The sequence below is a fragment of the Phalacrocorax carbo genome (genome assembly GCF_963921805.1).
Source record: "Phalacrocorax carbo chromosome W unlocalized genomic scaffold, bPhaCar2.1 SUPER_W_unloc_9, whole genome shotgun sequence".
NCBI lineage: Eukaryota > Metazoa > Chordata > Aves > Suliformes > Phalacrocoracidae > Phalacrocorax > Phalacrocorax carbo.
In genome coordinates this window covers 297,456-323,332 of record NW_026990260.1, presented here as the reverse complement: position 1 = coordinate 323,332, position 25,877 = coordinate 297,456, and the positions used below count along the sequence as shown (strand labels likewise).

Here is a 25,877-nt window from a genome sequence, read left to right as displayed (position 1 = left end):
TCTTGTAAAGGAGAGCAACAGCAGATCTTCTTACAGAAGAGACCGTTTTCCTTTTCTCAAGAGGCTAAAACATAAGCACACACTGGATTGCTCCTTTTGAGATTGGTTTTGGACGTAAAAACTGCACTTGTAAATTGTCAGTCTCGTGCTCAAAACGGGCAGATGTGATTTAAACATTCAGAATTTGCGGCAATTTATTGGTGTCTTTTTGTGTGCATAAATTCAACCTTTGTGCTGATTTTTTTCAGAGGTACAAATTCTATGGAAGCAATGGCAGGCCAGGCCAAATGTCAGTTAGGGGACACTTGGCAGCGCCTTTTTTTCTATGCCTGTGCTGCTGTGGTGAAACATGACAGTGGATCATCAGTGTCAATCTTTGCTTCAGAACTCTCACCCAAGCCCTCTTTTTGAATGCAGATGTGCTTTGACTTCAGTCTTTTTTATCTCTGCTCAGGTTACCGATTGCATAACTAATGGCTCTTCTGAGAAGAGCTTAAAGAGGCAGCAGGATGAGCAATCTGGAGTTGAAAAATTGACCAGTAGGCAGCTTACACAATTATACTAGAGAAAAGCTTGCACGAGAGGCCACAGGTTTGTGTGTCTGGTGTATATAGGCATAGAATACTGACAGCAGAAATCCTCAGGGAAGTCTGAAGATGTTAAGTTTCCCCTTGCCATGAATGAAATTCCTCAGCTTCCTTTGAAAGCACTGCCAGAAATCATTGCCAGTTTTATATAGTAATTTTTAAAGACTTATAAGTAATAGATGTTTTCTTTTATTTTCAGCTTCTTTGTAATACTGGCCATGCTGAAGAAAAGCTAGGTTTTACGTATGACAGCATCATAATATGGTAAGTAGCAAGGAGTGCTAGAGCAATACTAGGGTACTTTAATTGTTCTAGGTGCAATTAAATAATTTTTATTTGCACTTTTGAGCTAGTATTTTGTAGTTCTAACGTGTTTGAGATTTCATAATGCAAATATATATCCTTACAAATATTTTGAGTAAAATCAAATATATTCTTTCAGGGAAAGAGGGGAAAAAACTCCTCCAATACAAGTCTTAAAAAGTTATACAAAGACTATTGTTTGTTTTTATAGGAAAAAGTTTGCAGAAAGATCTGCTAATCCAAATGCAGTTAAGGATATTGATAAGGAACAGATAAAAACGTTCTCAGCAGACACATGAAGAAAAATAGCCCCCTACTTAAAAAAATGCCAGAAATGGTTTCTCAAAAAATTAAAGACAGGTAACAGGAAAATTATCTTGGTTTATGACGTTACTTTGGTCAGTCCAGTGATTCCTCTGTGTATGTACACAAGAAGCAAATTTTTTATGCATATATGTAGATTATTCTGCTATAGTGATAATTTTCAAGTTCAAGCATACAACCCAAATACTCAGATATTAACAACCATAAATATGCTGGTTGGTGGTTCTTCAAAAATATTTATAGGATGGATTTTTTTTTTCTGAAATACAGACTTTTCAAGCAATTTTAAAAAATTTGCCCTACAGGGTTATAGCCATTCTGCAGTAGTATTCTGTTTGCAGGTTATTTTGCTATACAGCTACTCTGAGTAACTTGCAAATACTGAACTTTTTAAATTAATTAATTTAGGAAATGACCTTGAGGTAGGCTAAGGATATTCCTTTGGAAATAACATGCAAGTTCTGTAATTTGCTCTGCTGATGTTCTCAACATTATCTTAATTTCCGTAGGGAAACCTTGTTGTTCTACAGAACAAACTTGTTTTTCTTTGAAAACAAGAAAGGTTATTTGGATGCAAGAAAATACTGTGTGAGTTTTCTGCATTCATGAAGTATGAATGGCTAACCTTAAAGCATTAAACTTTAAGGGAATCAATAATAATCAAGAATAAGTATAGATTTCCTATAAAGTTCTAGGTTTTGGGATCAGTAACTTTGATGAAATATTTGCCCAAGCTAAAGACAGTTGTCTTTAGTCTGCAGTTGTCTGCAATAATTGCAATTATTCTCAAGCTAAAAATCTGGTTTTTAGAACTCATTCTCTTTCTAGTATTTTGTTAGTCCAGGTACCTGATTATAGTTTCTTCCTGCCACCAGATGGAGATAATAGTGACACATTTTGTTGTCATTCCCAGTGTGAGTGAGTCTTGCTGGTATTGACAGTTGAGAGGAAGCCTTGAGCCACAAAGAAAATGGAGTGCTGGTAGGCCTCAAACTCTTGAGGTCTTTTAGTAATGTGCCGAGAGGCTTTGGCCATAAAAGCAAAATTCAGAATTTTCATAATTACCTGACTGGATCAAACGGAGATTTGTCAAAACCGTTGTTATCTTTCTGTAGTGAGTAGATGAGATGCCTTAGAAAAAGGTTAAAAAAAGATCCTGTAATAGGTAATGAATATTCTTTCCTATTGCATCCTTTGTTAGTTCTTCCAGGCTTTTAATCAGTCTTAATTTTTATCAGCCTTAATGCTGTCTTAGAAAGTTCTTTTCATTTCTGCAGTGACACTTAAAATACTGCGCTTACTTTCTCTTACACAATCATGATGTCTTTTTGGCTCTTTCAGCCACAGATGTGCATGGAGTATGCATATCAAAATAATTTTCTTGATCTGATGGCTATTTTAGAATCATGTAGTATGGGTTTATAACACTTCTTATGTTGATGTGTGTTAACTCACATCTAGCAATCTTGAATTATCTTCACCATCTTGTTAAATATGCATACAGATACTTTTTTAAATCCCCCTGGAGTTTCTCATAACCCCATCCTATTGTTAATATAAACAACGTTGCCCTCTGTATTCCCCCCTCCCCTCCATTCCTTTCTCGAAATCATGAATTGTATATTGAATAGCGCCTACAAAAGGAGGTTGTGAACCTAGTACTTAACTGGATAAAGAATCAGGACAAAAATTTGTCGGGATTAAAATCTTCCATTCACCTCTGCTCTTTGAATTAATCTTTTCAGATTTTGATTTGTGAAACTACTTTTCATCACCCTATAACCTCTCTATATCCCTTAATACAATCTTCAGCAACACTTTATGCCTTTTTATAAACTATTATAATAACTTCTTTCAAGTCTTTCAAAAGATTAACAGAATACAGTTTGTGTAAACTCTTCTGGGTGCTTCATATGGCTAACCAATTTTATTTTAAAGATGATAAACAGTCCTCTGGATGCACTTTGGAATCCTTTTTGTATAGACCTGTTTATCACCTTTGCTCCATCTTGGCCACTACCATTTATAATATGGTGCTAGCGAATATATGCAGTTCATTCATGTTAATATCCTTTTCAAACACTTAAATGTGAAGGTTGGTGGGCCAGTGACAATACTTACTGACGAATTTCCTTCAGTTCTTACATAATTTTCACTTCTTAGTCTAACTCATATTTAGTACAATAAAAAAGACTTTAGGATATGAGTCTTCATGCAGACTTCTAAAGCAATGACTTAGTGTTCTGGTTTTGGCTGAGAAGGGGTTAATTCTCCTCACTGTGGGGGTCGGCTACCTTTCCAGCTTCCCGCGCTCTGCCGCGTGGCGGGGTGGGGGGGCTGGGAGGGGCAGGGCCATGGTGGGGGCAGCTGACCCCGACTGGCCAATGGCATGTTCATTCCAAACCATGTGACAACATGACCAGTATATTGGGGGTGGTGGTGGTGGTGGGGCAGTTCGCGGCTTGGGCGCGGCGTCGGGTCGGTGAGCGGCTGTGTCACGTGCGGTCCGTTCTCCCTCTCCCCTCCGTTCGCCCTCTGCTTTGCGCCTCTCGTTGTTCTCCTTTACATTGCATTTTTGTTGTTGCTTCTTTTAATTTTAATTATTAAACTGTTCTTATCCCAACCCACGAGCGTTACCCTTCTGATTCTCTCCCCCATCTACTGGTGGGGGAGTGAGCGAGCGACTGTGTGGGGCTGGGCTGCCAGCTGAACCACGACACTTAGTATGAAGAAAGTGCTTGTTTCTCTTATTTGCTTCATTCCTTCTCCCTTTCCTTTTCAATTATCCAGTAGGTCTGATTCATTTTTCAAGTTTTCTCCTTGTGGTACAGCAGAGAAGTCAGAACATGCAGACACATACAGACGCATGTGTAGGTTTTCCTACATATTTTTTTTCTGCCTGCTGTAGCATATTTTAACTGGCTTTATAAGGTCAGGTTTCTCTTTTTGCTTGTGCTACATCCTCTCATATTTTTTGCAGTTCAGTCATTGACTGGTGGGGTTTTTTTTAGTTTTTAATTGAGAGGTTTTTATTCAGCCTTGTACGCTTTTATGTGTCATTGATTTCATTGGACCTTTATGGATTTTTATAGCCTTTATTTTAGGGCTATGTCTTTTTGGCTAGCTATATATTTTCATTGCATTCTCACTATTTAAAGATAGGGACACATCTCTTTCTGGTCCCTTCTGCTTTTGGATGTTGAATCTCATAATAATGTTGTCCTTTCTTGTGGTTTCACTGTTGCCAATTCTAAATTAACTTCTGTCTACAAATTAAGAATTTCCTCCTCTTGTGAGATGTAGAACAAGCTTTCAAAGCATTAATTGCTTTTGAGAAACTATTTGTCTAAAAATTGTTTTGTTCTGCCTTTCAAGAGATGTTTTCCTCTCAAATATAAAAGTAATGCACTTGTTGGGGGGTGGGAATCCAGATTCAGTATTTGGCTGTCCTAATAAGAAATGTCATGGGTAGCAACAACACTGTTTTCATGAGTAATGGGTAACTTCTGTCCTAAATTGAAATTCTGCTGAAGTGTCTTAAACTGGTGTATCCAAACCAATTGCAAATTGCAAGGTAAAAGTCCAAATAGAAAAATATCACTAACAACAACTGAGTCTCATGTGCTCATCCCTCACACCTCCATCCCTGCAAATCTGCAACACCAGAAACAAAGCATGATTTGTGATCTAAAGAATGCCTATTATCTACTCAACACAGTTGGAGAGTTACTTGTCTTTCCTTCTGTCTGCTTTTTTTGAATGACTTGGGAATAAATCTCTCCTAGTTCAGCTTTTTTAGAGGAAGAATTTTTCTTAACCTCACAATATTGAGAATCTGTTTCTTATTTGCTTCTAGCTCGGCTTAAAGTAAATACAGATAGACAATTAGTGGCACTCTTATGTGAAGGGTCATATTTGATATTACTGCAGTGATGGTCATCTTGAAGTAATTCCCTACTTGGTGCTGAAAGTAATAATCCGTTCACCCTCATTTGCATAAAGTATTGCAGCCTTTCTACTTTGTCTAGACATTGCCTGGAAGTAGGTTCCTGTTATAGTGACTTTCACACAGGCTGGCTGATCTGCAGAAAGATTCTGAAGACTTTGGCCTTGAAATAGCTGATTACCATGCATGAACATCCTAGAATAAGAAGATGAAAAAAAAATCAATTTGTATAGGTTGAAATTCATTCTCACCGGCTGAAGTATTTACATTCTTAGATGTCCACTAAACCAATCCTATTAAAATATGTGGCTGAGGGTTGGGGTTCTTTTCGTGTTCTGTGGTTTGGGTTTTTTTTTTGTTGTTGGGTTTTGGTGGTTTTTGGGTCTTGTGTTTTGAGGGTTTTTTGTGTGTGTTTGGTTTTGGGTTTTGTGGGGTTTTTTTTCTTCCCGTGTAGTCAAAGAAGAGGGGCAAATCTTTTGAGTCTTTTGAGGGCCTTCAAAAGGACAATGTGTCACTTAATACTTTCAAACTCCGTGTCTGGAGGTCTTAAAAATCTCCTTTCTTTTTACGTAGCTAGTAAATTTAGGAAAATGCATTATAATGACAGTTATGTTTAGGAAACTTGCCTCAGTGCAAGCAAAATGCTTTCAAAATCTGTCTAAAGAAAAATACGTTTTGGTTATATTTTGAAATTAAACCTGTAGAAATCTGTGTTGTGTGTGGCTGCTTAATTTATGACTCTCATATTCCATGTAAACATATTGGTGCTATAACATCTTTAGTGAGTGGTGCGTATAATTACTTAAGGTGCAAATTTGTCTCTGTTAGGTGTCAAGACATTGTTTTGAGGACTCATGCTTATAGATTGGCAGTCTAGCAGAGGAGGAAATACTCTCCACCTGTTAATTTTCTTTAAAAATGTAACTAATCCAGAATACATTTTCAGGACTAATATTGTAGTCAGCTGTTTTGTCAAATAACAAGTCATATGCAAGTCTTGGACATATATAACTTCAGGGATGTACAAACTTTTCTTTAAAAAAATTTAAAAATTGGTTTGTGGCTTTTTCAGATTAATATATTGTCTATATCTGCCGGTAGGGTGAAGGTTTGCCTTCTGGGATGTACAGGTGAATATCTCAAAGACAGACAATTAATGCAGAATATTTCTCTTTAAAAATCAAACTTTTTATTTTAAATGAGTAGGTAGTAGCTGCATGTCAGGTGGTGAAGTCTACCTGCTGCTAAATAATTGTTTGTTCCCCTTGTTTTCTTTGTTGTAGTCTGCGGTTAGCTTTACTAAATGAAGCAAAAGAGGTGCGAGCAGCAGGATTGCGAGCCCTCCGCTATCTCATTCGAGACTCCAGTATTCTTCAGAAGGTGCTAAAACTGAAAGTGGATTACTTGATAGCCAGGTAATTTTCCCTTCCTTCCTTGTTGTAAAGTATACAATTGTAAATCACTTGTCTTTTTTTGTGGTTGAGACAAGTGAGAAAAAGTGTTTTCATATCCTCTTACATTCTTGATATGTAGCTTTATAAAAGTAATTTTTCTTCAATATGAATAATGTCCCTCTTTAAAAATAGAGGGATTATACATCACACCAGCTAATCCAAATAAAATGCTATCCTAATATATGATATGAGTAATTAAAAAATTAGACAAATTATAGATGTTTTTGAATCGTAAATGCCATTAATCATAAATTAATCTGTAGTGTTATTAGAAGGTTGAAACCTCAGTAATTTTCATGTCTTAAGTTGTTTTATGGGAGTTGTTCTGATTCTTTGTATTATAGTGCTTTGTAGCCTCTAGTACAAAGCCAGGGGAAAGAAGTAGTTAATGCCCAACAATTTGTAATCTAAGTATACCCTGTGACACAACAGAAGAATACCAAAGGGCAAACTAATAATGAGGTAATAAGATCAGCATCATGAGTAGATGTAAATATTATAATTTCTAGTGCTTCCTTTGTTAAAATCTTGTTGGATTTAATATACATGTGTGTATTTCTGTTTATAAATATACACACAGAGTAAATTTTAGTGTGCTGTTTAATTTTGTTGGAGCAAAAGGACTTTTCTGATCTGAGAACACACACAAAACATGTTGATGTGAAACATTACAAATACTTGTTTAGTTTCTTTTGAAATGACAAATGCAGCTAGCTCAGAAAATATTTGTTGAAGCTGTTATACCTTGTCACTGTATATTTGAGAACATTCTAGTGATTTAATTATCATGAAGATAACTGGAAAAATATAAAATGAAGTTAATTGACCAATCATAATGAGTATACTTGCTGAAAGGCAGAATTTTTAAACAGTCAGTCATAATATTCTTCTGTTTATTCAGTTGCATAAATATTAATGTGAGATGTTAACAACACTAACTTTCACCTTACCTGTTATAAACAAAATGTTTTTTAACTTATTTTAGGTGTATTGACATACAGCAGAGTAATGAAGTAGAAAGAACGCAAGCACTTCGATTAGTCAGAAAGGTAAAATCTAACTATATATGGTCTTATCAGCTATGCCAATCAGCTGTGCTGACTCCAAGTTTTCTCCATCAGCAGGTTTTTTTTCACATAATCTCTAATACCTTACCTTACTTTATCATGTGAGAAGAAGTTATAGCTGATAATTCAAAAGAGACGAGGGGTAGTGCTGAGACTTGTTTTGATTTTAATCTTGTACCACTGAGAATCTTGAGTGGGCTAGAAAAATCCTGCTAATTTTCCTTTGATAGAGATCAAACTGGACAAGATTTTGGGAAAAAACTCTCAAACGATTAATGCAAGGGTATAAGAACCATATTATGTTTCATCTAATGATTTAACTTTATTGTATAATGTGTTTATGCATCTGTAAATCAAGGATAGGAGACACTCTGCCATTTGGGAAATAAGGCAAATTGCCATCGCTGGAATAATCAGTTGAAGGAACGCTTCTAGCCTTATTGCTTTATCCATAGAGGTTGATGCTATCTGTAGTTCTTTTCTCAGATACATGATAAGACATAGTTAGTCTGTGGTGGTTACCATACTGTGTATGCATGGATGTGAGATGTTTGAAGCTGCAGTAGTTGCATTTTCAAGTTCATCCTAGAGAAATTGGCATATAGAGCTACTGAAGCTATTTTTTTCAGGGAATATAGTACTGTGCCTTTGTACTGGATTTCGCTATTCTTTATCTTGCTTACATTCTTCTGCTACTGAGCATCTTAGGAAAAACTACCAAAGACTCAAGTAAGGTTTGAAGTATTTGGAAGAATGGTTCCCCAGGAGTGCTGTGCATTTAATCTGTTTTGTGTGTATGTGTATTTTTATATATATATATATATATGGGTTGAAAATATGGAAGCTTGATATGCAATTTCTATTCTTAAAATGAGCTCACTTGGTTTTTTACAGAAGAGACAATATGCTTGATTAAAAATTGTGCCAAAAACAGTGTTAAAACTTGAACAAAAATCACAACAATAAAAGAATGGATCCTTGAAGAAGTCACAATTTATAAAATTTCTATGCTAATCTGGTTTTAAAAAGACCTTCAGTATAGGGCCAGAATAACTTAAATCAGAAGATGGAATGGAAACACATTTTTAATGAATTTGTTTTATTGGGGTCAGAAATTTGTCCTCATATTCTTGGGCTTTCTTGAACATGTCCTAGTTGAGCAGACTTCTGTCTTGCTTGAAAGAAACAAGAGGAAGCAAGAGAAATAAATCTATTAGTTTGACTTTAAAAAAATGATCCTGAGAGATAAATGTTAAAAGAATCATACAGCTGATCACAAGTGCTTCCCCCCCCCCATCATTATGCAAGGACATGGGATGTACGTGCTGTGTAGAGGGATGCTGATGATTCTCTGATGCTGAGAACTATGTTGATGAATGATGTTTCCTAACATCTTTTGCTACCTAGAACATCCTTGTTTCTTAAAAGATGATGTCAGGCAAAAAAAAAAAAAAGCCACCCAACCTGGCTACAAGTAAAGTTAACACCTTTTTCATGTCATGTCTGGGCTGCAGCAGTTAAGCATGCATTGGCACAGAGCAGTCAATACTTGAGAATCTCTCACTCACAAAGGATGCTGTGACACATGTCCTGAATGGCACATTCTGTATTTTCACAGTGTCTTTTAATTACCCTGCTCTTGCCCTTTTTCCATCTCTCCTCATCTCCTGCAAGATCTCAGACTCAGTAGTTTGATACCAGGATTCCTAAAAGATTTATATGAAGGTCTTAGGAGAGGAGAATGAATGGTGAATGTAACTATCAGATTTAATTAATTTGTGTGGGAGATAATTTACTATGAGCTGTGGAAGAGCTGAACTGGGTTTCACCAGCATCTCAGAACTGTTTTCTGTTCCAAAGTATGGATGCAATTCTATAACCTCATCTCTGATGGCAAAAATGCCCATGTAAGAATAGAATAAACATAAAACTTTAAAACATTCTCTCACTTTCTTCGCTTTGTTTTCATAGAGTAGAATAACAAAATTTAAAATATCCTGTTTTACGAATTTATAAAAGGCACTTAATGATAACCTTGTTTAAAAAACAGTGCAGGTGAAAGTAGTGTAGGAAGAGAAAAGAAAAACAACTTTAAACTTTTTAAACTTGGTTTCTGATTTTTGTTTTAAGACTTTGCTCAGATTCTCTTTTGACTATAATCTGTGGGGGCAGTGTTTATAGAATCATAGAATCGTTTAGGTTGGAAAAGACCCTTAAGATCATTGAGTCCAACCGTTAACCAAACACTGCCAAGTGTACCACTAAACCATGTCCCTAAGTGCCATGTCTACACATCTTTTAAATACCTCTAGGGATGGTGACTCAACCACTTCCCTGGGCAGCCTGTTCCAGTGCTTGATAACCCTTTCAGTGAAGAAATTTTTCCTAATATCCAATCTAAACCTTGCATGGTGTAACTTGAGGCTGTTTCCTCTTGTACTATCACTTTCTGCTTGGGAGAAGAGACTGACACCCACCTTGCTACAAACTCCTTTCAGTTGTAGAGTGTGATATGGTCTCCCCTCAGCTTCCTCTTCTCCAGACTAAACAACCCCAGTTCCCTCAGCTGCTTCTCATAAGACTTGTTCTCTAGACCCTTCATCAGTTTCATTGCCCTTCTTTGGACACACTCCAGCAACTCAATGTCTTTCTTGTGGTGAGGGGCCCAAAACCGAACACAGTATTCAAGTTTAGTACTATCACCTCTACATTTCCTTGTAAGAGCTTTGTCATTTAGTAGTGTTGTTTTTAGCAATGCTTCAGAAAATTGTTTCTCCATCTAATAGAATTTATTCTGTAAATTTTAAAATAATTTAATAGACAGAAAGTTTTATCTTTAAAGCTGAAGTCAGGGTGAGGTATAATATGAACCACCTTCTTTCTTCCTCTTTTTTTTTTAAAGGAATCTTTAAAGACCAAACTCAGTCTTTGTTACTTATTTCTTCATAGCTGTTTTTTTTATAAGTAGCCTTACATTGCCTGTCCTTGGTCTTTAGAATTGCATTTCAATATGTAGAGCAGAACGAAAGCAAATGGATTGTATTTATTATTTGTATTTTTTCTACTAGTCTATTTATTCTCTATCCCTGGAGATACTTAAAAGGCGTGTAGACGTGGCACTTTAGGGACGTGGTTTAGAGGTGGACTTGGCAGTTAGGTTTATGGTTGGACTCTATGACCTTAAGGGTCTTTTCCAACCTAAATGATTCTATTATTCTACTAAAACATTTGGAATTGAATGTTAAAAGAAAAAATTCTTTTTCTCATGTCTTAAAACCAAAGAAAACAATGAAGCAAAACAGCCTTAAGAGGCTGCTTGTGTCCTCACAATTAAATACATGTCAATGTCAGTAGAAAAAAAGGTTATAACTTTGTAGAGTACATTGGTACACCCATTCTATTGCTAATTCCTGTTACTTCGTGCCATTGTAAAAGTGAAAGACTGCGTGGGTGGGGAAGAGTTTGGGTTTTATTTAGAGTCCTATCTTAAACTTCCTGTTTTGTGGGTGACAACATTGTATGACAAAAAGTTTCTCAAAAACACGTCTTAAATAAACTTGTTGAAGCGTTCATATATATTTGTCATAATGGTTGGTCTCTTATTTTAATATTATCTGCAAAGGGGGGGAAGTAATCCTCTGAACAAATATCTGTAAGACATAAAGGAGCTATAAAATGACTATAGGACAAAACAATTGTGGAGAAAAAAATTGAAATAAGCCTGCTTTTGTTGGAAACAAAAGGGTTATTAAATTAAACCTTGGTTAGTCATTCTTCAATTAAAAAATAAAACCAATTTGCAATAAATTTGAGACAGAATAGATGAACAGATTTTAACAGATTTAACAGCCAATCCTCCTTTACACTGCTGAAGAGCTCCTGTGCCATGGAAATCCTCAGCTGCTAGTTCAGGATAAGCAGAATTTATACCAGATTAAGGAGCAAAACCCTGTGCACACCGTAAAGGCAAACACCCCCCCTCCCCCCAAATGAGACTTTGGCTACAAAGGCTGAGTAGCTTGCTATTAATATTTTTTTCATAGTTTGCTAAAATTAAATATACATTTCCTGTATACTATGGAACATGAACATCACTAAAGTTAGAGATGTATTACTAAAGGGAAATAGGTTTTTTGTCTGCTTAAGAAGGAAACAACATAATTTGTTATAGCCCACTCAACCATGTCACTTTTTTTCTACTGATAAATAAAATTGAGATGTTAAAAAATGCTCATTATCCCCATAACATCTAAAAACTTTAAGCTTAACGTGTTTAAAGCATGTGTGTGTTTTGTGACATATATAGCTATATAACTTACGATGAAGCTGTTTGAAGTTTCCTTCCAAATACTATACCAGCTTCTTTTGTTGACTGTCCTTTTTTGTAGTCTGCAGCAGCCTAAGGATCTCTCTACAAAACAAGAGAGTTTAGTCTTGGCTAATTAAAAAGCTGAATAGGTATTGTAGATATCTGGTGCAGTATGAATGAATCCTCTAGAAGAGTTTGTAATCTACTCTGTGTTATTGGATACTGTTCTCTGTCGATAAAGAAATTCCTGGAAAAAATCTGAAGAAGCTAGCGGCAGTTATCTCTGCAACAGTCAGGGTGGTGGTTTGGGGTTTTTTTTTAACCCTTTCTTATGATAATAAAATAATATAAAAAAACTGAAGCAGGAAGAAAATTGTAAATTGACAAATGAAGAATTTCAAGATTGCAGAATTGCAGGATACAACCAAGTAATATATGGAGTGGTCTGGTAGTATCTAGGAAACAAAATGCTAGTGAATCTGTGAGTATATTTAGAGAAATATTATGAAGAAACCAGAGGTCTTTTTCTTTCACTTTTGACAGATGATCACTGTGAATGCTTCATTGTTCCCCAGTTCTATTACTAATTCTTTGATAGCAGTTGGAAACGATGGCCTTCAAGAAAGAGACAGAATGGTTCGAGCGTGTATAGCCATTATCTGTGAACTAGGTAAGATAACTGAAAGCTAATTAAGAAAAATTGTGATGTGGTTGTCATCAGTCTTATAAGAGAGTCTCTTCTGTGGGTTCCTATGAAATAGATTGTATTCAAATAATTAAGGGTATTTGTTTAATTAATGAATCAGATGTTAAATGTTCATAATGTCAATTTCATATATTTTAGTCATTAGTTTGATATAAAACAAAATCACTTTAACTTAAAATCAAAATCTCTTAAGTTCCTGAAGATTTCAGGTACTGGACTTTCCTTTAAGACTTGCCAGTTTTTGTTACCTTAAAAATGTTTCCCTGGTGCAGTTGATGTTTCTAAAATTAATGGATTGGAAGTAAGGAAAATTCCATACATGAGGTGTTGACAAATGTACAAGTGTTCAGAGAACTACAAAATACTTTCCTTTAAAAGTTTATACAGTGGGTACTGTGGTTAGCTGGCTTCTGAAAGTCAGTATTTGTGTCCATGTAAAGGCTATCTGGACAGTGACTTATACTAACTTCCTATACATGTATGCGGGTGCTGATTTTTAAAGTTGTTTGGTTTGGGGGTCCGGGGTTTGTTGTTTTTTTCAGTTTTGTATCAATCAATGAGAAATAATTTCAGCAACATTTTTGTGCTGGTTTTGGCTGGGATAGAGTTATTTCTCTTCACTGTAAGCTGGTAAAGTGCCGATGGCACGTTGATGCTTTAGTTGCAGTTAAGTAGCAGCTCAGTGTCCTTAAGTAGCACCTATAGTAGCCAGGGACCTTTCCAGCTTCCCATGCTCTGCCACATGGGCAAGAGGCCGGGAGGGGCGGGGCCACAGCCAAGACAGCTGACCCCAACTGGCCAATGGGATATTCATATAATGTCATGACCAGTATATTAACCGGGGCAGTTGGTGCACAGGGGAGGTGGTTGTGGCTCAGGGACTGGCGGCATTGGGTCGGTGGGTGGTGAGTGGCTGTGTCAGGTATTGTTTGTTTTGGTTGTTCGTTCCCCCTTCCCCTCACCCCGGGTTTTGCCTCTCTCGTTTTTTTCCTTTTCATTACATTGTTGTTGTTGGTTTATTTTAATTATTAAACTGTTCTTATCTCGAACCATGAGCTTTCTCACTTGTACCCTTCTAATTCTCTCCCCCATTCCGCTGGTGGGGGAGTGAGCAAGCGGTTGTGTGGGGCTGAGTTGCTGGCTAAACCACAACAATTTTCAAGATACAAACTTTTGTTTTAAAAAACTACACAATCTCTAACTTATTTATACTCTAGTATATTTTATTCATGTCAGTCTGGTGAAGCACAAAACCATTTTGCACAGAAATCCAGACGCTGCTCTATGGAAACTTGGTTGAAAATAAGCTGGGAAATTGCTACATAATGGTTGACTGACTGACCATTATTTTTGTTGATGATAAATTAATAAAAAATCTTGATTTATTGTTAATGTCAGTCATTAAAAGCTTTATTGTGTGCCTCAGCAGTGTTCAGGAAGAAAAAGATATATGTACTAAACAGACAAGAAGTTTGTTGTACTAGAAGGCATGAAATGTTTTCTTTCCTATCACTGGCCAAATGTGACTTGTTTTTCTTTATTTAGCACTTCAGAATCCCGAGGTGGTGGCTCTTCGGGGTGGTTTAAGTACCATCTTGAAAAATGTGATTGATTGTCAGCTAAGCCGAATAAATGAGGCTTTGATAACTACAGTTCTGCACCTCATTAATCATCCAAAGACCCGACAGTATGTACGAGCAGATGTAGAGTTAGAGGTGGGTTCAGTTTTACTTGTTTAGTGACAGAAGTTAAACATCATATTGCTAATGAAAATGTTTAATTTTCACTTTTCACTCTGTATTAGTGCAAAATGTTTAAATGCACTATTTTAGGCTAAGAGCTTAATGATTTATAAAACAGGAATAACATGACAGATTGGAGTGGGACTGAGGAAAGGACAAGACCTGTTAACTGTTCTCATGTGAAAGTAATGCATGTCTTTCTTTTGTTTAGCGAATTTTAGCTCCTTACACAGATTTTCACTACAGGCATAATCCAGACACAGCAGAAGGACAACTCAAGTAAGTGTTAGTGCTGCTACTTATGCTACCAGTTTTGTTCATGGTACTGGAGTTAAACTATTTTTCTTTCTGAAGTGACAAAATAAAAGCAGTTAGCTAATATTAAAATATTTGAAGTTGAATATGATAGCAGGTTAGAATGCAACTTCCTAAAATATTGTTAAGTGTTTCAGATTTAAAAGGGAAAATTAGTTTTACCCTTCTTCCCTTCCCCCCATTATATTTCTTTTACTTAAAAATCATCACAATCATAATTTTTTACTTCAGGTATGGGTTTCTTTTTATCTAGCTTTAAACATCCACAGTGAGGAGTTTGCATTTGAGCTAGTTTTATGTTTGATGGTTGTATGGTCAGGCTCAGAAATGGAAATGAGAGGTTCCAACTTGATATTGGCAGTGTGGGGGGGGGAATCTGTGAGGCCAGTCAAGTGTTGGAACAGGCAGGAAAGGTCCTGCAGCCTTAATCCTTGAGAGTTTCTAAGACCCAACTGGATAAAGCCCTATGTATAACCTAGTCTGGTCTCAGAGCTGACAACTTCTTTGTGCAGGAGTTTGGACTAGAGACCTCCTGAGATTCCTTCCAACTTGAATTACTCAGGTTTTTTTTTTAATTATTATTATTATCAAATGACAATAGATGCTTAGATGTGCGTAACTGAATCAGTGTCCAAGTGGCCCCTGCTGTAGTCTTATTGTCAGTGGAGGCTTTGGAGTGAATCGTCTGACCAAATATAGGTGTTTTACTTTTGATGTGATCCTCCTACCATGGGACCTCTACCGAAAAAGGAAAAGTAACAATACTTTAAAAATTCTAATCTCTGTGTGTGTGTACACATTGCATACATATATACACACACATATATATATATGTACGTAACAGATTTTTCTTACTCTGGATTTTGTCCCCCATCTAAAATTTCAGTTAACTACTTTTTACTTGCTATGTTAGTAACACTGTTTGTTTTACAGTAATTAACGTGTATTGGGGCTTTTGTTATTTTAATGACAGAGAGGACAGAGAAGCACGGTTCCTAGCTAGTAAAATGGGAATAGTGGCAGCATTTCGATCATGGGCAGGTAAGATTTGTTTGTTTGTTTGAAATTGGATGATTGGAAGGGGAATTTTACTTTCTAGTGTAAGAGAGTGGTTTATTTAAACACAGAATCTGTCTCTCTTGATCTGTAATTTCTATCAATACCTTCCTACAGTGGTGCTAAGATGTGTTTTGATATTGTTAAATTGGAGGACTCATACATAGTTTTCTTTTACTAACTCTACTGACAAGACGCAGCTTTTTTTTGAAGTATAGAATGTCATTTAAGTTGTACCTTGATGGTACTTCTTGACATTTGATGGGTGAGAGGATGTTGAAAATAGCATCATATCATAAGAGTTTGCTTTTGAGATTGTTCTGCCACTGTAAATAAGAAATCTATTTGTCTATGTGAAGAGATATCAACAGAATAGCTTCATGAGCACCTGCTTTTACCAAGTGCTATAGTTGAAGATAAATTGCAGTATGGACATACTTTTGGATTTTTCATGCATTTCTAAATCACAAAAGTAGGTTTTCGCATCTTTCTAAATTCTTTCTTTGCAATATTACAATATCTAACATGAAGATATTGCCTCAGGGACTGCTTGTTCTTTTAGTCAAGACAGTGTCTTGCAAATAAACTAAATAAGTTGATATGACCATTTACCAAAATTTTAGTTAGGATTTTTACAGGCCGTACTTAAGAAAGATTCAGACTCTATAGAAAAGCTTTTGCTCTGTAAGACTATTTGCTTTATTTTTTAATGTTCTGAAAATGATTAGTAAGCTTAACTTAACATCCAGGTATCCTTCAGAAGTTTTTCACATGTGTTCTTACTTGCTTGGGGAGGAAGCTTGGAAAGTTTGTGACAACTTTGAAACTCCTGAGAAGCAGTTTGATAGGAGTGTTGCTGCATCTTCCTTAACTCAGCCACTTAAACTAATAGCCTGAAAAGTTCAAGTGACTGTAGAAACAGTTGTCTTGGAACATGTTACTTGCTGTGGTACTTTTGCTGTTGTGTGTCCTTTTTGGTTTTTATATTACATGTTACATTGAAGATTAACATCTTAACAGTTTTTAGTACAAAAATGTCCTTGTGCTGTCAGTCTTCCCAAAGGACATGTAGCAAAACCAGGCTTGAGGGTGTTTTTGGTTTTGGTTTTCATGTTATGGCTTTTTGGGTGGTTTTTTTTTTTGTTTGTTTGTTTGGGTTTTTTTTCCCCTGTCTGTACTGTCTGCTGTGTTCTACTGTTCTGCTCTCCTTATTCTCCAGACTGGGTTATTCTTTAGAGCTAATTACTGTCTCCTTTATCTTCATGTGCGATCATGTCCTTAGAGTTGAAACTGGGGCATGCAGCAATGACTGTATGCACCCAAATCTATTCCTGCGCTGCAGTTGGGATGTGGCCATGTATTGGGTTTGCATGGCAAGATTTTGGTAGTGGTGGCTACAGGGGTGGCTCCTGTGAGAAGCTGCTAGAAGCTTCCCCCAGGTCCAATAGCCAATGCTAGCCGGCTCCAAGACAGACCTGCCACTGGCCAAGGTTGAGCCAATCAGTGATGGTGGTAGTGCTTCTGGGATAACATATTTAAGAAGGGGGAACAAAAAAACCTTCTCAGTTGCAGCCAGAGAGAGGAGTGAGAATATGTGAAACAACTCTGCAGGCATCAAGGTCAGTGAAGAAGGAGGGAAGCAGAGGAAGTGCTCCAGGCAGAGGTTCCCCTGCAGCCCATGGAGGTTAATGGTGGAGCAGATATCCACCTGCAGCCCATGGAGGAACCCACAATGGATCAGGCAGATGTGCCCAAAGAAGGCTGTGACCCTGTGGGAAGCCCATGCTGGAGCAGGCTCCTGGCAGGACCTGTGACCCCGTGGAAAGAGGAGCCCACGCTGGAGCAGGTTTTCTGGCAGGACTTGTGACCCCATGGGGGACCCATGCTGGAGCAGTTAGTGAAGAACTGTAGCCCATGGGAAGGACCCACGTTGGAGAAGTTTGTGGAGGACTTTCTCCTGTGGGAGGGACCCCATGCTGGAGCAGGGGAAGAGCATGAGGAGTCTTCCCCATGAGGAGGAAGGAGCAGCAGAGCGGAGACAAACGTGTGATGAACTGACTGTGCAACCCTCATTCCCCTGAGTTGCTAGAATGGAGGAGGTAGAGAAATCAGGAGTGAAGTTAAGCCTGGGAAGAAGGGAGGGGTGGGGGGAAGGTGGTTTAAGATTTGTTCTTATTTCTTATCCTGCTCTGATTTTGATTGGTAATAAATTAAATTAATTTCCCCAAGTCGAGTCTGTTTTGCCTGTGACTGTAATTGGTGAGTGATCTCTCCCTGTCCTTATCTCCACCCATGAGCTGTTTGATATATTTTTCTCTCTCCCTGTCCAGCTGAGGAGGGGGAATGATAGAGCAGCTTGGTGAACACCTGGCGGCTAGCCAAGGTCAACCCACCACAGGCCATTATATATGCTCATGGGAAAGAAAAGCAGGCCCCAAGGTGCACCATGCAATGTATTTAAATGCTGTTAATGTGTATGTGGCCACATGTGCTTGTCATAAGTTTTTGTGACAAGGGAATTTTGAACTTGAGGACTTTCTTCAAGTTCATATAAAGCATGTCATTAAAATTAAATTTGTATTAGTAAAAATAAATAGATGAGTAGGTGATACTTCTCATTTTTTAGTAATTTTTAAGGAATAAAGATTTGTATTTATAATATGTAAGACAAAAGGGTGTATAAACCTGGCTTCCTTTTGTTGATTTAAAGTTGCATTTTGGAGAAACTTGTTTGTTTTCTGGATAGCATGTTACTTTAAGTTTTATTTTATTCTGCGATGTATGAAGAGAAATGGTCAAGAGAACGAGCAAGGTTTTTTGCAGCCACATTTTGAATGAAGAGATTGTATGTAATTTTAGGCTGAAATTCTGTAACATTTATAAACAATTTGAGGTCTGCCCTATTAATATTAAAATATTAAACTGAGTGAAAATGTAGTGTAAAAGGACCAAATTATAAGAGATTTTATGCAAAGTTAAATCAACTGTGTTGGAAGGAAGAAATTTTTAGTGAGGGTGGTGAAACACTGGAACAGGTTGCCCAGAGAGGTTGTGGATGCCCCATCCCTGGAAATGTTAAAGGTCAGTTTGGATGGGGCTCTGAACAACCTGATCTGGTTGAAGATGTCCCTGCTTGTTGCAGGGGGGTTGGACTAGATGACCTTTAAAGAGCCCTTCCAACGCTAACTGTTCTTTGGTTCTGTGAAAATTCTGGGGATGAACACTTGTATTTTGGGAAAAGATTATTAAAAACGGTGCACAGAGAATGTTATTCCAAGTATATTTCAACTCGCTGTTTAGAATTCACCTAAGATTAAAGGTAACTAAATAATTTGTTAGTTTAAGATACAGCTTTTTATGGAGAGACCGCTCACAGTTCTGCCAAGATGATGCAAATCTTTCAGGTTTAAGATTTATTCTTTATTGACAGTTTTGTCTTTTCTTTCTGCCATTTCTTCCATGTAAATGTTAGTTTTGCAGATAATTTGAGAATACTGTTCACAGTAGAAAGGGTAAAAGTAGCTATATTTTTTTAATGAAGAAAAAGTTCTGTGTTTAGAAAGCATTGCTAAACGTTGAATAGAAAGGAGATGACGTTATAAAGGTGAAAAATGTTTATGATAAGTAATTTTTATCATCTGTGCTTGCACTCAAACTGGAAACCAAATTTAACAATGTCTCTAATGCTTTTTTGTTTGTTTGGTGATGGAATATTATTATGTATTTAATGTTTTCTAGGTATTATCAGTCTTTGCAAACCTGGAAATTCTGGGATTCAGTCTCTTATTGGGGTACTTTTTATACCAAATATGGAAATACGGGTAGGTGGTAAATATTTAGCACTGATATAAGAATAATATTGGATGTTTTAATTAACATTTAAAATCTTAACATTTTTATCAGTTTAATGGTTTAAACACAGACTCCAATTATGAGACCACTAGTCTCGAGTTTATTTGACCCCCAAGTCTAAGTCTGTAATTCCATTATAAAATTTCTGTGTGATCTTCCTTTTTCTGTCTTGGCACCTTACACATAAAATGAGAATGGAATCACACCCTGTATGTCTGAGAGGAGGGAATGGAGGACTGAATAGTGCATAAATTAATTTCTGCTCTGGCCACAAGTCAAAGCAAATTCACGGTAGCCACAGTTAAGAGTTTAAAGCATTGAATCTGAGATAAATAAAAATGTTTCTTTCTAATTACTTGCTAGATGAAGTAGTTAATGGTGGCAGCACTAACTGTTCTAAAAAAAACTGTAACCCGAGTAGCCTGAGCTTCTGTAGAATTCGTAGTGACAATCAGGCACACTTCTAAAGTAAGCAAGCCCCTTCCCTTCTTCTCTTCTCCAGATTAATTCAGATTATGAAAATAAGCATGTTATCCTAAAAGAATCCCTGAAGCAAAGACACCAATTTTAGCACTCTCTAGATATCTCAACTTCAATATTAGTCGTGAACAAAAAGACCATTTTTTGTAAATCTATAAAATCTCTGCCCCCCCCCCCCTTTTTTTTTTTTCTGGTAGCAAGGTCTGCTTGAGGTTCTTTATGATATATTTCGCCTTCCTCTCCCTGTTGTTGCAGAAGAATTTCTTGAGGCACTTCTCAGCGTAGGTAAGTATTTTAGTACTGGTTCACAGAACAATTCGTTCTATTAAGCTCTTCTACAAATTTGAACCCTTCACTGTTTCCTCTATATTGTGAATTATGTCAGTCTTAACTGTTTCATCACTGAATTCATTGGGTGTTCTGAAGTCCTGTTTAAAGCTCTTTATCAACTGTTCAGTGTTGATCAAGCTACTAAAGTCTTCTGACATCCTTACTATATATCAGTTGTATGTTTCATACAAAAGCAGTAGTGGAGCATTTACACAAAAGACTGTAAATATGTCACTACAGATTAGACTTCTTTGAAGTTTAGAAGCATTAGTAATGTAGACGTGTTGGTGTATGTTACAGAAGTTATGAAAAAGGGTCTTTTCTATATATTGTGTATCTGATAGCTATCTCTGCTGCACTTCAGCAGACTTTTACTTTTCCTAGGGCAAGTGTATGTGGTTTTGTGTCTATATATTTAGCAGAGTTAGTCTTCTATCTTTAGAATTACTCCTTTGTAAACCTAAGAGTATTTTCTGCTTTTTCTCTCAGTGTAAAAGTATGAGCCCAAAAGGAGCAAGTCTCAGCCTTTAATGTTCCAGCAATTCTCTTCAAACTCTAGTTATAAATGTATTTGTCATGCGGTTGTATAATCAAGCTTAATCCTTGTTCTGTGCATATACATAAAGAAATCATTCTTTGTTGCAAATTTGCTACTTTGCAACATATGGATATACGGCTTAAAATTTTAGGTGGTTATGATAGTTTCTGTTAAACAAGTTTAATGTGCTTATGAATTGGAAATTTAATTATTTTGGTTGATATCTTTGTCCTAGCTTTGAAGTTAGCCTTGCTTTGTGCAGGAGTGTGGATTAGATGATTTGTTAGAGATCACTTCTGACAAAATTTTCTATAATTTTAAACCTGGAATAGTTAGTAAGGACTATTATTTACATACTGACAACTATTAAAATAACACTATGAAATCCAGGGTTATAATTGCCACTGGCCATATTTTCTTGTTACAGATCCAAGCAGGTTTCAAGACTGCTGGAGACTTTCTGATGGCTTTGTAGCTGCTGAAGCTAAAACTATACTACCACATCGAGCCAGGTCAAGGTGAGCATTTTGCAAACTCAGTCTAAACTCTTGCTTTAGTTTACTGTCGTTGTTGACAAAAATATTTGGTTTTTTATTATTATTTCTTTGCAGACACAATAAGAAATGTACTTTTTAAAACATTTCCATACTTTTTTTTTCTCCTTAGGCCTGATCTCATGGATAATTATTTGGCTTTAGTGCTTTCAGCTTTTATTACTAATGGACTTCTAGAGGTAATTAATGCCATGAAGTTTAAATAGATGCTTGCTACTTTTTTTCCCATAAACATTAAAATAAGATGTCATACAGAAAATGTAATTTTTTAAAACTTTTTTGAAGGGTCTGGTTGAAGTGATCACAAGTAGTGATGACCATGTATCTGTTAGAGCAACTATCCTTTTAGGAGAACTTTTGCACATGGTAAGTAAGACTTTTTGCTGAGAATATTAGTTCATTGTAAATAGATATTTCCTATTATAGCTTTGGATTTATGTTACAAATTTGGAACATCCACTTTTCATCAAAATAATGGGTTATTTTATATTACAGCATATGGCACTTAATAAAACCAGCATGAATAGATAGGAAGGTGATTTGGAATGTACTGAAAGTACTAGGGCTTCTGCTTCAAGGATAATCCTCAGTAACCAGTTGTATTTTTAAGCTGGAGTCCTGCAAACTCACTCATTAATTACTGTGTTTGGTAAAAGGACTCCTGATGCTTTTGCTTTTCCTAAAATGATGGTAGCTCTCTGGCAGCATGTTTAGCTTTCTGCCTCGCAGGCTAAGCAGATGAAACTTTTTTTCATGTTCAGCTTGATGTGGCTTGGGTACTTCATATTATTCATTCAGGCAACTCCAACTTGATGGAGTACTCTTTCAGCACTGCTGTTGGTAGCTCCTGCTGCAGAGAAGCTGAAGGAACCTTGATTCATTCATTTTCCCTCTCCTTAAAATCTCTCTCATAGTAGCTTCTCTTTTTTTTCTTCATGCTGTATCACAACAAGATTAAAGTCTTTACCATTCCACACTGACAGAATTTATACTTATTTCAACAGGTAGAGATGAGAGGAAATTGTAAATTTATTCATAGAATATCTCGAGTTGGAAAGGACCCATAAGGATCATCAAGTCCAACTCCCTGCTCCTCGCAGGACTACCGAAGACTAAACCATATGACTAAGAGCATCATCCAAACATTCCTTGAACTCTGACAGGCTTGGTGCTGTGACCACTTCCCTGGGGAACCCATTCCAGTTACCGACCACCCTCTCAGTGAAGAACCTTTTCCTAATGTCCAATCTGAACTTCCCCTGATGCAGCTTCATTCCATTTCCTCGTGTCCTATCACTGGCTACCAGAGAGAGATGATCAGCACCTCTCCCTCTGCTTGCCCCCTTGAGGAAATTGTAGACTGCAATGAGGTCACCATTCAGCCTTCTCCAAGCTGAACAAACCAAGTGATCTCAGCTGCTCTTCATAAGTCTGACCCTCAAGGCCTTTCACCATCTTGGTTGCCATCCTCTGGACATGCTCTAGTAGTTTGATGTCCTTCTTATATTGATGTGCCTAAAACTGCACATAGTACTCGAGGTGGGGCTGCACCAGTGCAGTGTAGAGTGGGACAATCACCTCCTTCAACTGGCTAGCTATGCTGTGCTCAATGCACCCCAGGACACGGTTGGCCCTTTTGGCTGCCAGGGCACACTGTTGACTCATATTCAACTTGCCATCAACACAAACCCCCAGATTTCTTTCCATGGGGCTGCTCTCCAGCCTTCTGTCCCCCAACTTGTATGTATAACCAGGATTGCCCCATTCCAGGTGGAGAATCTGGCACTTGCTCTTGTTAAATTTCATATGGTTGGTATTGCCCAGCTCTCTAGTCTATCCAGATCTCTCTGTAAGGCCTCTCTACCCTTGAGGGAGTCCACAGTTCCTCCTAGTTTAGTATCATTAGCAAACTTACTTAATGTACATTTGACTCCTGCATCCAGATCATTTATAAAAACATTAAAGAGCACTGGCCCTAAAATTGAGCCCTGGGGAACCCCACTGGTGACTGGCCCCCAGCCTGATTTAACCCCATTAACTTATAAAACTTTGAGCCCCACCCATCAGCTAATTGCTCACCCAATGTATTATTGACTTGTCTAGCTGTGTGCTGGACATTTTTTCCAGAAGGATACTGTGAGAGACAGTATCAAAAGCTCTGCTAAAATAAAAAAAAATCCCCCACATCTACTGGCTTCCCTTGGTCAACTAGATGCGTGACCTTGTCATAAAAAGAAATTAAGGTGGTTAAGCAGGACTTTCCCCTTGTGAACCCATGCTGGCTATGACCAATGACTGCATTCTCTCTCAAGTGTTTTTCAATAACTCCCAGAATAACCTTCTCCATAATTTTGCCAGGCACTGAAGTGAGACTGACAGGCCTGTAATTACCAGGGGCTTCCTTCTTACCCTTCTTGAAAATTAAGACAACATTTGCCAGCTTCCAGTCAACTGGGACCTCTCCAGACTCCCAAGACCATTGAAAAATAATGGAGAGAGGTCCCGCAATGACATTGGCCAGCTCTTTCAGTACCTTAGGATGAATCCCATCAGGACCCATAGATTTATGCGCATCCAGCTGGAGCAGCAAGTCTCAAACAAGTTCAGTGTTGGCTGGGACTTTATCATCCCCCCAGTCATGATCTTCCAACACAGGGCTCTGGGGGTCCCAGAGCCCATCATCATGTTGAAGACAGAGGTGGAGAAGGCATTAAATGTCTCCGCTTTGTCCCTATTCGTGAGGTGACCAACCTCATCAAGTAATGGACCAATGTCATCTCTGATCCTTCTTTTGCTGTTAACATATTTTTTTAAAAAGCCCTTTTTGTTGTCCTTCACAGTTCCGGCCAACTTGAACTCTAATTGAGCTTTGGCCGCATGAATTTTCTCCCTGCAGTGATGAAAAGCATCTCTGTAGTCCTCCTGTGTTGCCTGTCCTTGCTTCCAATGTCCATATACTTTCCTTTTATGTCTAGGTTCTAAAAGATGATTCCTGCTCAGCCAAGCCGGCCTTCTGCCCTGCTTGCTTGACTTCCAACACTTTGGAACTGCCTGCTCCTGCACTCTTAAGAGATGGCTCTTAAAAAATTACCAGCTTTCCTGGACCCCAATACCCTCAAAAGCAGATTCCCAGGGGACCTTACTAACTAGCTCCTTCAGCAGCCCAAAGTCTGCTCTCCCCATGTCCAGGGCCGAAGTTTTGCTGGCAGTTTTTCTTTCTCCCATCACTAACGATTTGAAACTCAACTACTTCATGGTCACTGTGACCAAGACAGCCACCAATCATCACTTCGCCCATGAGTCCCTCTGTTTTCAAACAATGAAGCTAGGAGGGCACCTTTCCTAGTTGGCTCCCTTAGTACCTGCACCAAGAAGTTATCTTCAACGTGCTTCAGGAATTTCCTGGACCTGTTTGTGTCCACTATATGAGATTCCCAGTTGATGTCTGGGAAGTTAAGATCCACCCATAAGGACAAGGGCAGCTGATCTAGAGATATCCCTTAATTCCTTGTAGAATAATTCTTTGGTGTCGTCATCCTGGATGGGTGGTCCATAGTAGACTCCCACAACAATATCCACTCTATTTGCTTTCCCCTTCATCCTTACCCAGAGGCTCTCAACTGTATTGTCACCAACTGCAAGCACCGTACAATCCAACCCCTTCCTTAAATACAGCACCAACCCCCCTGCCTCACCTGCCCTGCCTATCCCTCCTGAAAAGCCTATAACCGTCCATCATGGCACTACTGTATTTGTCTTGTTGAGGTTTCTTTAGCCTACTCCAGACCAAAACCAACCAACCAAAAGAAACCTACTTGAAGAGCGGAACTTAACCTAAATTATTTTGGTGTAGAGATGATATTTTTTTCATATACACTCCAGTGCTACCTTTCAGCCTGATGAGAAGCTTAGTCATGTGTGAAGTGATAAGATTTACCTTTCTTGCAAAAGATTTCATTCTTTTTCATGGCTTTTCTTGATGGTAAGAAGCATATGCAGCAGAGAACTTCTTGATCAGTTTTCTTGTGGGTTTTTTCCGGGTTTGTTTTGTTTTCTTTTTCTATATGAACTGCTTTATAAGAGACAGTAAGATTGTGAAATACAACTTTGTCTTACAAAAATTTGAATATGAGTTATCAGACATAGTCTTCATCTTCAGACTATAGACTCATTTCAGTGGTGTGGGATTGGCCTGTCCTTAATGCTCCAAAAACCAAGATTACAGTCTTCAGGTATAGGATTGCTTATTACTACATTGGTTTATAACTGCTCAGCTCAGCAGCATAGGTCACAACCACAACAAATTTGTTCTTT

The 25,877-nt window shown here is 37.6% G+C and overlaps 1 protein-coding gene across 2 annotated transcripts in view; it reads left to right on the top strand.

The window, feature by feature from the left end:
• LOC135310915 (rapamycin-insensitive companion of mTOR-like) overlaps positions 1 to 25,877 on the top strand; it is a 123,145-nt gene that overhangs the window by 55,799 nt on the left and 41,469 nt on the right. For both annotated transcript variants that reach the window (XM_064440045.1, XM_064440046.1), the window contains 12 exons: positions 787 to 851; positions 6,444 to 6,575; positions 7,600 to 7,663; positions 12,534 to 12,660; positions 14,242 to 14,411; positions 14,650 to 14,717; positions 15,727 to 15,794; positions 19,548 to 19,630; positions 20,339 to 20,426; positions 21,437 to 21,527; positions 21,676 to 21,742; positions 21,849 to 21,929. In XM_064440045.1, the coding sequence (XP_064296115.1) occupies positions 787 to 851; positions 6,444 to 6,575; positions 7,600 to 7,663; positions 12,534 to 12,660; positions 14,242 to 14,411; positions 14,650 to 14,717; positions 15,727 to 15,794; positions 19,548 to 19,630; positions 20,339 to 20,426; positions 21,437 to 21,527; positions 21,676 to 21,742; positions 21,849 to 21,929 (1,104 nt within the window). The remainder of the gene's footprint in view (positions 1 to 786; positions 852 to 6,443; positions 6,576 to 7,599; positions 7,664 to 12,533; positions 12,661 to 14,241; positions 14,412 to 14,649; positions 14,718 to 15,726; positions 15,795 to 19,547; positions 19,631 to 20,338; positions 20,427 to 21,436; positions 21,528 to 21,675; positions 21,743 to 21,848; positions 21,930 to 25,877) is intronic.